The 16,261-nt window shown below is 36.2% G+C and overlaps 2 protein-coding genes across 3 annotated transcripts in view; one reads left to right on the plus strand and one right to left on the minus strand.

Moving 5' to 3' along the window:
• Positions 1 to 16,261, plus strand: part of LOC119628456 (uncharacterized) — a 102,386-nt gene that overhangs the window by 8,242 nt on the left and 77,883 nt on the right. The gene's annotated exons all lie outside the window — the stretch shown is intronic.
• Positions 5,828 to 9,075, minus strand: LOC101743418 (uncharacterized). The gene is made up of 2 exons (XM_004930857.5): positions 8,356 to 9,075; positions 5,828 to 8,151 (listed from the first exon to the last, which is right to left on the minus strand). Exon 2 carries the CDS (start codon positions 8,147 to 8,149, stop codon positions 5,909 to 5,911), a length of 2,241 nt encoding a protein of 746 aa, XP_004930914.1. The 5' UTR covers positions 8,150 to 8,151; positions 8,356 to 9,075; the 3' UTR covers positions 5,828 to 5,908.

Genomic DNA, 16,261 nt, shown 5'->3' on the forward strand with positions numbered 1-16,261 from the left:
TTCTCGTAAAAAAAACCATTTTACTGTTTTTTAATTTTTAAATAAACTACTAAACTAAACTAATTGAATAGGAACTGTCTGATGAACTCATCTTTGTTTAATACCTCACTATTTTATTGCCTTTTGTTTATTTCACTTTTACACTAAACACAATATTGCAAATTACCCGAGCACAACAATGGCGGAGAATTTTAGGTGCGTGAGAGCAGACGTAGACACTAACGCGCATGCGCACTTGTCAGTACCCAGGGAGGAAAAGTTACACTTTCTCCCCTGTACAGCGGGAGGAAAAGTTAGACTTTCTTCCCTGTACAGCGGGAGGAAAACTGAACTTTCGGCGTAGGTAGGAGAAAAAACTAAATAACGTGAGGGTCCTACTTTAACGTTAAAAATATATCTAAATAGAAATTTAGTTTACAAAGTACTAAACATAAAGTGTGCCACTATGCTTTCAGTTTATTTGAAAGCCAAAATAGAGAATACACTAAGTACATCTACAAACTAAACTATAGTATGCGGAAAACATTATTTTATTACTAAACTAGGCAACGCCACTTTTCGTTTTAGTGATTTCATCAATACGAAGCGAATTCCGCTTTTTTTTTATTTTTTTTTATTTTTTTATTGCTTAGATGTGTGGACGAGCTCACAGCCCACCTGATGTTAAGTGGTTACTGGAGCCCATAGACATCTACAACGTAAATGCGCCACACACCTTGAGATACAGTTCTAAGGTCTCAGTATAGTCACAACGGCTGCCCCACCCTTCAAACCGAAACGCATTACTGCTTCACGGCAGAAATAGGCTTAGGCCTGTCCTCCGCGCTCTTTCGACATCGTCATTTGATTTTAAGTGTACATTACAGGTAATTGAATAGAATCGATTAAAATAAAAATGTTAAACGAAGATTGTGATTTTCCTAGTAGGTATTATCGATGTGTTAGATTTAAGGCACGGTAATCATTTATTTATAATTAAATTTACATTTTTTTTATTCCTAAGACATAATTTATATTTCAGGCTACAGCACCCTTCAAACTTAATGTTATAAAAATAAATGAGAGTTATTGTCTCCTAAGTGTATAAAAATTATGGGTGTGGTTTGTAGACATTTTTCACATGTGATGTAATTAATTTAAAATTACACGTATTTTATTAAAATGTTAATAATAAGAGGACGTTTATTTAATTGTAAAAAAGTATTTTATGAGTAGAGAATGATTAGACTCAGAATACAATAATTCTTGTGTACATTGCTTTGGTATTGATAACAGGAAATAAATGCATTTAATCAAACGTTAGTTATCGGAACTACATTTAAAATACTTCCGTATTTATGAAGCTTGTTGAATTGACAATATGGTTTATGATGTGCGATGAAAGTGAAGTCTAAAAATAAATAAAACGGAGTACTTATCCTCAAAAACCATTTCATGACTCAATTTTGGTCAAATGTACACGGCTCTAGCTATTGCTATTACTTTCGTAAAATCCATCTACTATTACGAGTAGTATCCTCAGTTTGTTACCTAACTTCTCGCTTTACATTAGTAGGTAATAGTTAGTCTATTAGTTATTACTTATAGACATTAACATGTCTATTAGTAAGTTGGTTTTGCAGACTTATTTCTTCCAGGTCAACTCGCCCTTATTCTATCGACTTTTCAATTTTCTATTCGATGTACATATTAATGTATTTTGAAAAAGCAAGCCATGTTTTTTTGCTTGATTCTCCCATTGGTATACATCTATTTCGAGTCGGTGGTAATATTACGACGACTTAAAAGCGCTTGTGACGACTTGCTTTAAATAGTAAATACCTATTTTATAGTTACCAATCATTTCTTGTGCGTAGCGGGTTCTGATTTGTATGGTAAGACAGCCATTGTACCAAGCATTTGACTTAGCTCACAACGTTGGTAGCAGTATTGATAATGGGGCTTCTACAGGCTCATCTTAATGTGAGATAGTTCGCAGTTTAGAGTAAGAAAGGTTCTTTGTTGGTGTGGCTCGTAAGTCGTACTGTTGCTATTTTCTATTGCTGTGCAGGAGGTAAGAGCTATATTGCATTTTTTATTAAGTTGTTACCGAAGCAAGAAGATAATAGGTAAATGTCGCTACCCTCCATTGAGGCATGAGGACATCGAAGAATAAGCTAGACGTTTCAATTGTATTTTTTTCCTTAACTATTCGCTGGTAGTCTAAGGGGCTATTCCATCTATGCCTGGAAGAATAGGAGAGCTCACGGGCTCAATCTGAAAGAATTTGATAACACTAGCCTTAGCAAGACCAGTGCTTCGCAGACTCTACCCTCGGATCTGAGAAGATCCGGCGAGAAACTCAGTGAGCTCTCTCAATTTTATAACATAGTATCTATTGTATTTTCTTCGGTTTTCGAGAGTACTACGAGAACGACTTTTACGGTTTAATCCCGCGTTTTCATTCCACGACTCTGAGTCGAAGTCGTCCGTGGCCACGAACACTAAAGTTTTCGAAACGTCTGAAATAATATCTGGACTATAAAAAACGAGATTAAAAGAAGTTTTAATTAATATATAGGTACCGGCTGTTCAATCCTTCAAACAGGAAGAAATTAATGGTGCGGGCTCAAAATACATATCAGTAAAAAAAAATACTTAAGTGTTTTTTTCGTTTGTTAATTACGTCATCGAAAGCTCGATATATCAGATCCTTTTATACATGTAATTATTTTCGATGTTAAGCTAAATAATGGAACAGTTATCAAAAGGTATACTCATCGTCATATCTTTGACACGAAATCTATAAATGAAAACTGTAAATATGTATTCATAAATGCCAAATTAATTGCCTTCAGCATTACAAGTGTATGAGCATCCAAGTGAAAATGAAAATAAAAAGAAATACGCATTTCATGTACGACATGGCTCAGACGCGCTATTGTTGTAGTCCCCGGGGGGCGGGCAGGCGACGACTGCGTGTGGGGCTTGTTAAACCTACCTATTTTCCACGTCGACACGGGTATTAAAGTATTATTATTTCAAGAACATTTTTTTTATTCGTGATTGTGCCATATTAGAAAAAGTACCCCTTCTGTTCCCTCCCTTATTGCAGAAAATCGTAATGCAGTTTGTTGACTCTACCCATCGATTTCAGTCGTTAGCAAGACGGAGAGCTGCATAAGAAGTATCACAAATTATAGAACAGTTTACCTATAGTTGCTTATTATTTAAAAACTTGTGTACGTATTTGTTGAGAGTACCTACAAATTCTGAATCTAATCAAATTAATTGACTATGAGTTCTATTCAAACTCATTTTATTTTATTCGAAAAGTAAAATAAAATATAAATAAAAGCCAGCCCATGTATCAGCAGTATTTTCTTCAACAATACTTGAGTCGCAAAGCATTGTGTTCAAAAATAAGTAGGTATGCAAATTTATATTTTTGTAGTCACTGGGTGGCTTTTACTGTTTGCCGAGATTGCGGCACGGATTGGAATAATTTTAGTCTTCCATTCTCTTAAGTTTCAAGTGTGCGAAATAGCTACACCAATAGAATTGTTTGAAGAGTACTACTATTACAGCTTCTTTTTTTCTTTTTCTTTTTTTTATTGCTTAGGTGCGTGGACGAGCTCACAGCCCACCTGATGTTAAGTGGTTACTGGAGCCCATAGACATCTACAACGTAAATGCGCCACCCACCTTGAGATATAAGTTCTAAGGTCTCAATTATAGTTACAACGGCTGCCCCACCCTTCAAACCGAAACGCATTACTGCTTCACGGCAGAAATAGGCAGGGTGGTGGTACCTACCCGTGCGGACTCAAGAGGTCCTACCACCAGTAATTACGCAAATTATAATTTTGCGGGTTTTTTCTGACGACGGTTGTGCATTTGTTGTTTGTGTTGTTTATCGAAGTATTGGTATTTCTCACAATAGGTATATACATAAATATAAAAAGGAAATGCCGGTTGAGTTTACTTCGACGGTTTCACTCAGGACTGAGACTCTTCTTGGAATCGGTGTTTAATTTTACTCTCAATAAGAATGTTCATTGATATCCAAAATTCAACGTCGTTGGTTGACGGCCCTCAAAGTTTACATGATTTAAAGTGTTTACCTTACCAGCTTGAACACCAGGTCACCTTAAGACAAGAGGTAGTTTGTAATTACGTGTTATAAACGTAATTAGTTTTTTTTGGAAACATTCGTAAGTTCCATTTTACCTAAATGGTAAGCTGTTACTATATGAAAATTCCACCTTAGGTCTAAAGCTCAGCAACAGAATTCCTTGTGCATTTTGAGGAGCGGTTAGTAACTTTACTCTAAGCGAACCCTGAACTTGTCTATCTGTCAATCAGTATTATTCCTTTTAATCAGTCATTTTTGTTTTCACTATTTGAATGCAAAAGATAATACATTTAAGGGTTTTGAATTGTGTGTAAGAGAATCGTTAACAAAGTCGAAAATGGAACCGTATTTACGTCTAAAGCTATTTTTATGGTTTTATTTTATTATGTCATTATATTATTATTATTTCTGACATGTCGCGGTTTGCCGTTCGCGTAAAAAGCTGAGATAAAATCGTAAAAGTAGTCTGCGACTCGCGAAATCCGTAAAAAATACAATATCATATTCTGCCTAGCCCCAAATTTTAATAGAAAAAAAATTGCTCTGTGTGATTTTAAAGTTCCTATTTTGACAATTTAACTAAAGCAAAGGCTTTTTGGGCCCCAGTGTGACATGAAACAGTTGAACACACGTGTCAAGTGAATTTCATTGTGGGTGATAATATCACGATTTGTACACGTACAGCGTATAAACCCAAAAAAAAAAAAATTAAAAAATCGCCCACGAATCAAAACTAAGACATGTTCACTCCCCAAAATTGTCAGGAAAAAACTAATTTATGCTTCTTTGAATCCAGTGGAAAGAAAATCTGTCTCCCAAATTTATACATTATTATATACCTACATAAATTATTTTTAATACAACTAGTCCCGGAAATTTATATTCAGAGGTGCCTAATGAATCTGCTCGGATATAAATAAATGCAGTGAATCTCCCCGATTACAGACCTATAAATACTTCAAAATAAGTGTTGCATGGAATAAATCAAGACGAACAACAAGAGGGAAAACAAGATTGACCTCGAAAACAATATCTTCAACTTACGCTTTATCTTTATCCACGACCCTGAAGGTGAACTAAGAAATCAATTTCCTATTATTAAAACTTCTCAAATGTCTCAAAGCGGGTGGAGTTCACAGAACTCTAAAAACAACTCTGAAACAATTTGCTATCACCCCTTTTGCTTTTGTTTTCATGTTGCAGCACATCGCCCAGTTTTCAGTCGGTGCCGTTTCATTACTATATTATATAGTATATATATAATAATATGTAGTACTCGGCGCCTTACTGTACTTACTCTTGTCTTGCATGTAAATATCTGGCCTTCAGAACGGAGACTAATATCCTAGTTAGTATTTGTGTATTGTGGAAAGTGAACTTAATCAAAACTATAGTTGATTTAAAGGCATTGATGTCTTTATGTGTATGGATTTCGATATACACTAAATGGTGTGGGCGTGAGTACGCTTGTTCATCTATATTCTATACCATTAAAAAATCTCTGCTACATTTGTTGTTCAGTTAAACATTGGCAGGAAAATTATTTGTGTTAAAACTTATAAAATCTCCAATGATATGTTTTAAATATCGTAATAACGAAATTGAAGTCAATACATTTTGCCTTTTTTGACGTGCTATTTGGACATAAGTAGATTGTGGAAAAAATACAATAAGGTTTGGTGTTTATAAACAAAAATAAAAAAAAATACTAGGTATAGTTATCAATTATTAATATAGTCAAAATTTCAATAACACGATAAATCAGTAAGACGAATAAGACAACAAGTATTTTATCTACACAGTAACAGATTCTACCATTGTTTTTTTTATAAGTTCTCCAAAATTATCGGCAGTCTCGGTAGTATTGCTTTCAGCGGGGGGCTCCGGAGCCTGAGATCTGGTGTCTGAAGCATCCTGAGTGGTTTGGTCAGATTGATCCAGGTTAAGTAACGTATTCTGGCTGAACCAGTTCTGATCGTTATCTACAGTTTGCAACTTATTATTAGATTGATATGGCATTGTTGTTAAAGTAGTATAATGAGAATCGGTTTTACTTTCGGCGCTTACATTTTCCGTACCAGTTTTGTACATTTCGTAGTTATTCTGGCCCATTCCGTGATATGCGGCTTGATTATAATCGTGCATGTTGTGGTTTTGTTTGTGCAAATAATCCGGCACATACATGTGCCCGTAATGACTGAACATCGTCATTTGTGAATTATGCGCGAACTCCTCAAAACTAGAAGCTGAAAAACTTTGTAATCCTTTGAAGTGATGTGTTTCGGCTGTGTGTTGATCATATGCGTAATTCATATCACAAGGAAACCTGTGTATGTTTGAAGTCGTATCGAATCCCATAGGATTCGTAGCGGAGTAAGGTGGGCCCTTTCCTTGTATTATGTTCGACGTGTATGCATCCGCGTGATGATGCTGATGATGAGGATTACTACTTTCATAGCTAATTATGCCATTTTCATGAATGCTTCCAGGATTGCAGTTATGATTGCTGTAATTAAAAGATAAACCATCTTGCATATTTCTTTGTGTGTTATTGCAGTGAACATTATTGTAGTTCCCAGAATTCACACACGACTCGACTTCTATTCTTGGTGTCAGATTAACATCACGTAGTAAGCCGTCTTCTTGTCTTAGACAACGTTCCCTTTCGTAAAGATGATTTGTTAAGCACCCGTTTGTGCTTGCATTATGTATATCTGTTGTATGTTGCCATTGCTTTTTGGCGGCTTCTTTATTCTCTTCATTTTTCTTTTCCAGACCTATTCTCATGAGGGTCTGAATGAAGTGTGTCCTCACTCTTACTGGATTAAATTCGATACGTCCTGTAGTATTGCCACAACCGTCTCTAGTACATCCACAAGGAAAATTCAACCTGTCTACTTGACACTTTATGCCAGCTAAGCTACACGAACAATTCTCAGGATTACATGATCCTTTACAAGCACAACCACAAAATTCTCTTGACGTCCTGATGTCTCTACATTCGTCCTTTTCGTAACCCTCTATTTTCCTGACACCTGCTGCACGTAAAAGGGCTCGTCTTTGTCTTGTTGGAACAGGTTGTAGGAAATAGTAATTATCTAAATCTAATTCTGACTCAGATATATCACTTGCTTCCTCTTCTGTGTCACTGTCTTCACTTGAAGAAAGCAAGTCACCCTTCAAGGAATTTCGCTCACTTTTCAACTGTTGCAAAATCTGTCTATGCAGTCTTCTTTGTTCTAAAGCGTGTTCCGCCAATGTAAACTTTTGGATATGAGAATGTTCCCATTCCATTCCTAACGTGGAACCACCCTGTGATGGCACACAAGAAAATCCTTGAGCTCTCGGAAAATAAAATACTGTAACATTGTCGAATCTAATGCCTTCTTTTCTTTTTTTAGTTTGAGGTTCATCAGAATTCTCATTGTTGTGTTTTCTTTTGAGGCTGCTTCTGAGAGGTGAACATGGCTGAGATAATTTGGCAGTAGTATTGTTTAATTCTTCGTCATTATTATCGATAGAGCCAGTTTCTTTTTTGTTATCTGCGTTGTTATCTTCTTTTGAGCAAGGAAGTGAAAGATCAAAGCAAGGTAGATTAGCATCTACGATTGCTTCGGATCCAAACCCTGAGTCACTACCTTCTGATCTATCTTGAATCTCTTCTTCTCTTTCATTGGGAGCGGTGTCTGGAGGTAGACTGCCAAGTGCTGAATCTTCACTATCTGCAGATGCACTATCCGTTTTTATATCATCAATGTCACTTAACGTATCATTGTCATCTATTTTTACCGCATAGTCTATTTTACTGTCACTGCTCTCATAAAAATGAGAGTTACCGTTTGCATTATTTTGTTCATCGTTAGAACTAAGGTCCTCACTATGAGTATCACTGTCACAGCTTTTTTCGTCTCTAAGCACCGGAAATGTTTCTGTTTTTGAACTCGTTTGTCTAAAGTTTTTTTCAAATAGTTTCGATTCATCTTGACTAGCAGATCCTATATCCTCTAGAACGGGCTCGGAAATCTTGATGTCCATTTCTGGAATACAAAAATGATTGTTATAAAAAAAAATCTATAGCTAGCAATGTCTTCTTTCGGATTATTCTCTGTGAGTGGAAGTTCTTTAAGTTTGTAAGAAAAAATAGGCGGTGTGTCGTTGTGAATGATACAATGCACGGCACTTGCGTTTGATCGGACAGAGTTACATTATAATCAAACAAAATAATAATTCAAAACCGGTACCTATTTCAAAAGGCTGTGGCCTCGACTGACTTCACTGCTGATATTCGTAGGTCTGCGGTCGAATTTTCCAATCCATCGTAATCACAGATCAACACGCTTACTATCACCTTTCCGTTGAATTCATCAGCACTTTAATAATAAAGAAACTGGACATAATTTATTTCAATTTGGTCACTGTGAACGAAAATGCCACGCAAAAGACACTTCAACAAACAACAGCATTAAGGTTCATTGTTAATCACTTCTTTGAGCCAGTCGTTGTGTTTTAACCCTATTTGTTTTTTAACTTATTTGACAGCATCGTTCTTGATATAAGTTTACTTTAGATAATAATAAACGTAAAGTCACTAAATCACTTTTTCTAAATAATTGTGATAAATAATAAAATAGTTAAACAGAACGAAGATAAAATACTCTCGTAGAGGCCACTTTTACTACAATGCAACGATCACTCAGTTCTCACCTCGCGTAATCGCGTTGGACGACTCGAGCGACGCAGGCAAGTTTTTAACCGACGATATAGTAAATCCAGATTTTGAGCTTGAACGATGCGCGCATAGAGACCTTCTTAACTTGGCAGCGTTATGGCATGCGTTGTTCGACGTGACGTTGCCCCTCCCCGCACACCGTTCCCCGGCCTTGCGACCCTCCGCACCGCGATTGCCCACGGAGCTCGCGCAGGCGCGTTTCGTTTATTGTATAGGCAGTGATACCATTCTTTGTATTCAAAGTCCCGTACTTTTCATTTTTTCTTTCTAGCTTGTATTTTTTTGTTGGCGTTCTTGTTTTACTACCTAAAGCACCGTTCTCTGTATGATCTAATTATATGAGACGAATAAGAAAACGTATTAAGTCGCATTTATTAGTTTCAGAATTTTTTGTCCTAAATTAAAATTAATAAACCAAGCTACTTACATAACATATAAGTTTTGTTTCATATTAAATCGTTTCAATAATTTACATGCCTTTTATTTTTTTATTGATTCAATTTTACGTCAATTTACATTAGCATTAAATTGAATTAATAGAAATGATAATTTAGAGACGCGTCAGCCTTAGAGCTTCTAATCTGAATACATATTCTCAAAACAAGAGCTCACTTCACTACGGTTCTAATTGAATATGAAAGTTTGTGATTTTTAATTATAGATCCGCTACGACCATCATAGAAATATAAAGTATACTTTAACAGTTATTGCAAAATAAAGCCGAAACTTCTATGTTATATACTACAGTGGGAGTCGTGGTATTCCTGTTGTCAAATCTGTGAACACCTTTGACTACTTAACACCATCGGACCTACAACTAAAATTGTCACATAAAGTGTCCGTGTCACTCTGCGGACATCTATTTATTTCTTCCGCGAAGCAATTATGCTTTCATGTATGACGAAGAGATGTAATTCCAAGTAATTATGGACGTTGTGATTTATACGCGTCTGGTAATTACTTAACGCCAGCCGAGATTAAGACTCTTTTAATTAATCTAATATTTTACAATTCATTTTTCAAACCTATACGAGTATGAAGGCGCAACGTCACTATTTAGTTAACTAAAAATAGTTAAAGTTAACTGTTTCCTGAATGTTGCGTATGTCAACAACTGTTTAAGATTGTATTCAAGAGAATTCATGACTAAGCTACCCCCACTTTCTACTATAAATACGAGTGACAATTGTCGCACAAAACAGGTGCTTTTAGGTACCTCAAGTACCAGTCATCGTTCTTGTCGAACTCGAACGAAGGGCTCGGCGAATAAATTAACCCACAGACACAGCCCATTGAGTTTCTCGTCGGATCTTCTCAGTGGGTCGCGTTTCCGATCCGGTGGTAAATTATGCGAAGCACTGCTCTTGCTGGGGTTAGTGTTAGCAATGTCGTCAGGTTTGAGCCCCGTGAGCTCACCTACTTGTTAGGTTACGCTGACATAGCCTATCAAGGCTATCAGCTTAGGCAGGAAAAAAAATTGCACAAAACTTTCCGACTCGAGCAGCCGAATGGAGGGGAGCTCTCTGTTGTTATCGCTGTACAATTGAAATGTAATAAATGGAATTCATTAGAAAAGTGAGTGTTAGTCACTGTTACTATGGAAGACAAGGAGAATGATGAAGAGAATGGTGTCAGCAACGCTGATGTCATCATTTTAAAAACACCATGGAACCAGCTTCTCCGTCATAGTATATAAGTCAGCCACGAGCAACACTGCTATATTTCAAATGAAAAAGCTTTACTTACATTTTTATAAATGTTATGTAAAAACTGCATTCGATGTTTCTAATTAAGACAGCAACCCAGGTTCACAACCTTTTGCTCTTGGGCCAACTCGACAGGTCTCGACCGATATAACAGTATAGGTACTAAAATGTATACCATGCATACCTACCTACTGGAGTTTCTTCAGTTACATTGATTCAAATTCGTATCATACAAACATATCTGTACACATGTGAATTATGTCCCCTTAAAAATAAATTTTAAAACAGGTAGCAGTAGTAATTTTTTTTCCGTGAACAGAAAAGTATTAAATTTTTGGAAATAGCCCGAAGTTTTGTAAGCGTCATTACCTTACGTTTTTGTTTACACAAATACCTTCCCGATCGATGTGCGTAAGGTAATCAGCTAAATCTATTTTAGTGTAGCATCTACTAGTACTAAGCTGCAAATATTCCGAACAATACACGTAGGTGGTTGTGACGTCCGAGATCGTCACTACATTAGAGTTGTACAACAAGCGTTCTTCAAATAAATTGGCACTTTACGGCTGCCGACATGGCAGGGCGAGGTGTCGGCTATACGAACCAAGAGGCATGTATACGATAATCAATAGATATTTTCAGGAGGTTTTCGTAAAGAGCGAAAGCGACGCCACCATAGCGCGTTCTCACTCTCCCCTGTACTTTCGTAGGATAAAGAAAAAATGTAGATATTATTAGGTTTTTCTTATTTCATGACTAAATGTTAGAGATTGTTGACGGCGCACTAGTTCGTTTTAAATAATAGTGTCGTTGAACTATGGCAATGTGCTTCATTCATTCAAGAACACATTGTCCTCAAATAAGTTTGCTTTCGTCCAAAACGTTTTGGATAAATCTAGAACATCAAAACTAAGTCAAAGAAAGTTTTAAAAATAAACGCACCTATTATTGTTATCTTGATATGATATCTTATATCATTTATATATGAATTATAGAACTAACATTGATTTCTTTGTTACCATTTTTGCATATAAAAAAATCACTGCCCACTTGATGTTAGTTGGTACGTGAAATTGAATTTCGCTGCCCTTAAGCTTGAGGTTGAAGGTCTTAACCAAATAGTGTGTTAAAAACAGTTTTTACTTTTAGAATATTGATTCTAAGGGTATGGATTTTAAAGTTGTGAATATCAATCCACCACTATTTTACGGCAGAAATTGTAAAAAGATTCATCAAGTACTCAGAGGGCTAAAAATGAATTTCAATAGCAGCTCATTATAACTATAGAATTAACATTGAGGGTAGTCGATTGACATGTTTATTAATGCGAAAGGCTTAAGAAGAGTTAATATATAATGAAATGTACTGTTTGTAATCTAATAATGTACATATCAAAAATTTAATTGGCTATAGCTCCCAGATACAAAATAGTAAAGTCATTGTTTAAGATTGAGAGGGAATATTTTGTCTCTTCTTCCCTATCGGTATTCGTAACGATAGTCTTGAACATTGACATATTTTTTTTAATGTACACACTTTAATACACTAGTAATGGTATATTTCTGAATAGATTTATTACTATTTGCGGTTAAATAGTTTATGAGACAGAAAAAAAATCAAAATTATTTCACTCCACAAATAGGTAGGTAGTAGTTTTCCCACTACGAACAGTAGAATTTGTCAACAGACTTAATATCGTCGTATACTTAGTTCGGAAATTTTCTCAATATAAAATTATATACACATTTTAAAGACTCGTTGTTAAAACTATATATTTTATTATATTCCGAACTGCCGGCGCGAACCGGTTAGATAACAATGGGTCGAGCCGAGTGTTTTTGTTCCCGAAGTCTGTATGCATGTAACGTGTTTTTATCTGGTTTCTAACGGTGTACTTCGAGGCGCGCCTCCACCCGGTCCTTATGTAGCTAGTACTAGGACATAGCTGCCGTACCTAGTACGTACTTACGTATCGGGTGATTCGACCGCCGCGCAATGCCGTGCCTATATACTTTAGAAGTCGTGTTTGACAGTCACATAGTAACCTCAATCAAATCAAACAACGTATATAGTTGTGTTCGGTCATTATATAATGGAAGCTATCAGAAGCGCGATAACTTCGATAAATTATGGAGTCTGGGATAAGTTATTAGGTGTAGTATAGAGGGCAACGCTGCGGGGAGACGTGGGTGGCAGACAGGGGGTAGATTAAATTTCGTACCACACAGCTAGCTGCTTCTAGCTCGCTTGTATTCATCACTGTAGGGTTACAATTGCTTCCCTGTGAATTTTACTCCACAACGTTGCCTTGACGTGTTTTATATGTATCGCGTCTATTTAGCACAAAGAGAGATATTCATTGAGACATATCGTGCTTAGGTATTTTTTTACGCGCTTCTCTTTTTTTTCCTTGATAGTACTGTTTGCTTTTACAGCAGTAGAAATCAATACCTTTACTTAGATAATTATAGTGTTTCACCGAAAATGATAAAAGGCTGGTTTCTACAACTCGACAGCAAAAATTCTGCGTCTTGGTGGAAACCTCCTTCTTGCCACCCCCACTCCTCCAAGAATTCGATCAGCTCTCTAATAGTGCCGACGATATCGGTATCTCGGACTCTATCAGTTCAATATTAGTTATTTTGTTTCCTTTTGATCTCTTCGCAGATTGACGCATTGCCGCCGAGTTGTAGAAACCCGGAATTGAGTACTTTTAAATACAGTAAAATATTTTATTTCATAGAAATTGTATATTATACTGGGTATCCAATGTTATTAAGCTCTTGCTACCGCCGCAATACCGTTGCGTGCTTTACAATAGACGCAGCCCCCATAGGCTACCACTGAATGAATAGGTTTGAAAAAGACGCGTATTGAAATATTGTTAAAATCGTACGGAATGCACCGGCATTAATTGTGATGTTTGGCACTCGGGGACTGTCGCGGTAAAGCTATTGCAAAGCATTTTTTATCAACTTATGCAGTTACAATTAGACAATAATAATGTATTAAAACAATAATAAAAATAAGACCACGCTATATTTATAAACATTAACAAAAGCAAAACATTAACTGTCCCCTTCACACTCATAAGCTAGACCGCGTGGGGGAGAGATGGGCAGACTTTTCATGATGCTCATGCAGTGCGACGTCACGCCGCGCGCTTATTCACAAACACTACAACAACGCAACGTGTGAATGTGTTGAACGCGAGCTACATAGTAGGCGTAGTGGGGGTGTCAGGTTATTTTCGTTACGGAATTTCTTGATTCAGTCGCCGTGCTCAAGGCCCGCGGTAGAAGCTATGCAATAGCTTAAAAACATAAGGCGAGACTGTGGTCTGATATCACAAGTTGAGAAGCGACATTCACGATGGCTTTGTCGATTCCTTTTATTAGTTTTCGGTTTAATCTATATTGTTATTCAACAAATTTGTCTTCTTTAACGAAAGTGTTATGCTGTCCAGTCGTAATTTCTTAAATACATGCACTAGGTGGGCTTTGAGATTTATTCAACCATATAAAGCTGTGCATCTCAAAGTTTTTCGTTCCCGTACCCCTTAATAAAACATTGTTTCCTTACTACCTATATTGTATTCTCTTTTACCCCCATATCTCAAAGAAAAAATCGTATACCTAGCTCATATGCATATTTTTGCCCTGAGATCATCAGATAGCCTGAAACTGAAAACGCCGATTCATTCATCATCATTCTTTGATAAGTCATTCACCATCCAGGCGGTTCGATTGTGGAATGTACTTTTTTATTTTTTTTATTGCTTAGGTGGGTGGACGAGCTCACAGCCCACCTGGTGTTAAGTGGTTACTGGCGCCCATAGACATCTACAATGTAAATGTGCCACCCGCCTTGAGATATAAGTTCTGAGGTCTCAGTATAGTTACAACGGCTACCACACCCTTCAAACCGAAACGCATTACTGCTTCACGGCAGAAATAGGCGGGATGGTGGTACCTACCCGTGCGGACTCACAAGAGGTCCTACCACCAGTGATAACCACCACCTACCACCAGTGTTCTGCCGGATGCAGTGAGAAGTGCTCCAACTTTAAACTGCTTTAAAAGAATGGTGAAGGAATATTACTTATCTGCTTAGTGTTATTTAATTTTGTTTGTATCATTATCATTTAACATTTCCATACTATTTATTTATTATATGTATGTAAGTATATAAATCAAATAGTTATTTCATATTATATGTAAACGGTATATACCTATCTATTTATTGTAAGTATATATTTTCTATAATAAGGTATTGTCAATGGTACACCACAACATACCTACTATATTTTTATATTTTCCAGAATATCTCTAAATTAAGCAGTTGTCTTGAAGAGATCGCTTTTAGCGATAAGACCGCCTATTGTACAAATCTATCCACTTTTTGACTGTTTTTGAATGTAAATTGTGTTTTGGTGTGCAATAAAGTGCATTCTCTCTCTCTCTCTAAGTAGCTCCATTCCTAAAAATGCATCTCATTACTGTTAACAAACACAAAGTTAGATAAGCGGTATACAAATAAGTATAATGTACTTTTCAAAGTCATTTCAAAATACCCAGATTTTAAACTACACATAGTACATATAATACATTATAATAATGGTAAACTGTTTTAAGTTCTCAGCATTTCCGTCATTACTGAAATAATGTTCACGTAACCCTAATTCCCATTAGAGGTGGTGCCCCCAAAGGTTGGGGATCGCTGATATAGAGCCAAAAAAATGCAATAGCAGTCGATAGTCGGCTCCCGAATTTAATTAAGATTGTAGACTCCGCTTGTCTTTTGATTTATATTGCGTTACAATGCGTGCTATGCGAACGCATTAGTAAAATACAAAGTTACGAATGTGTTTGTATTATAGCTATAGTACTATTAATAACTAACACCCACCTGTTTTTTTTTTCGAAACCAATTTCAATTCATACTACCGTTACTATTTTAATCGCGCACTGAGTTTCTTGCCGGATCTTCTCAGTGGGTCGCGTTTCCGATCCGGTGGTAGATTCTGCGAAGCACTGCTCTTGCTAGGGTCAGTGTTAGCAACTCTCCGGTTGAGCCCCGCGAGCTCACCTACAAACGTTAGGGTGAAGCTGAAATAGCCTCTCAAGGCTATCAGCATAGGTAGGGGAAACAAAAATTTTTTGAATTGAAAAGTGTAAGAATTCGTTTACATAATTTTTTACTTACTTCCAGATTAAGGTATGATTTCAGGTTTTAGTGTTGTACTGCGTTACGTTGTTTCACGTATCTATGTATGTGACCTGATTAGAGTTCACATCGTTATGGGTCATATGAGTTTAGGTTGTTATTAATGCTGATAATTCTATTTTGTGGTTTCGTATTAATACTTTTTTTGTAGAATACAACTGGACGGTTACATCAGACGAAAAAAAATTTAAAAATATTCGAATTCAGATTTCGTCATTTTAAGGCATTTATTAGTGATTGAAATTAGACTGTAATAACCGTAATCTTAAGATTTAATTTATTTATTGTCTTTCTATTTTGTTCTATTAATGACGTTTTGATGAAAGAAAAAAACAAATATTTGCTATGTATTAATTTTCAAATTACGTATTAGTGCCTAAAAGTGATTTTAAAAATAGTTCGTTGACAAAATCTGCTCTAGATCTTAATAAAAATTCATACTACTGTAGTTGTGTAGGCTTGAGTATAGACTTTAAATGAGTACGT

The sequence above is a fragment of the Bombyx mori genome, chromosome 4 (genome assembly GCF_030269925.1).
Source record: "Bombyx mori chromosome 4, ASM3026992v2".
In the NCBI taxonomy this organism is placed as follows: Eukaryota; Metazoa; Arthropoda; class Insecta; order Lepidoptera; family Bombycidae; genus Bombyx; species Bombyx mori.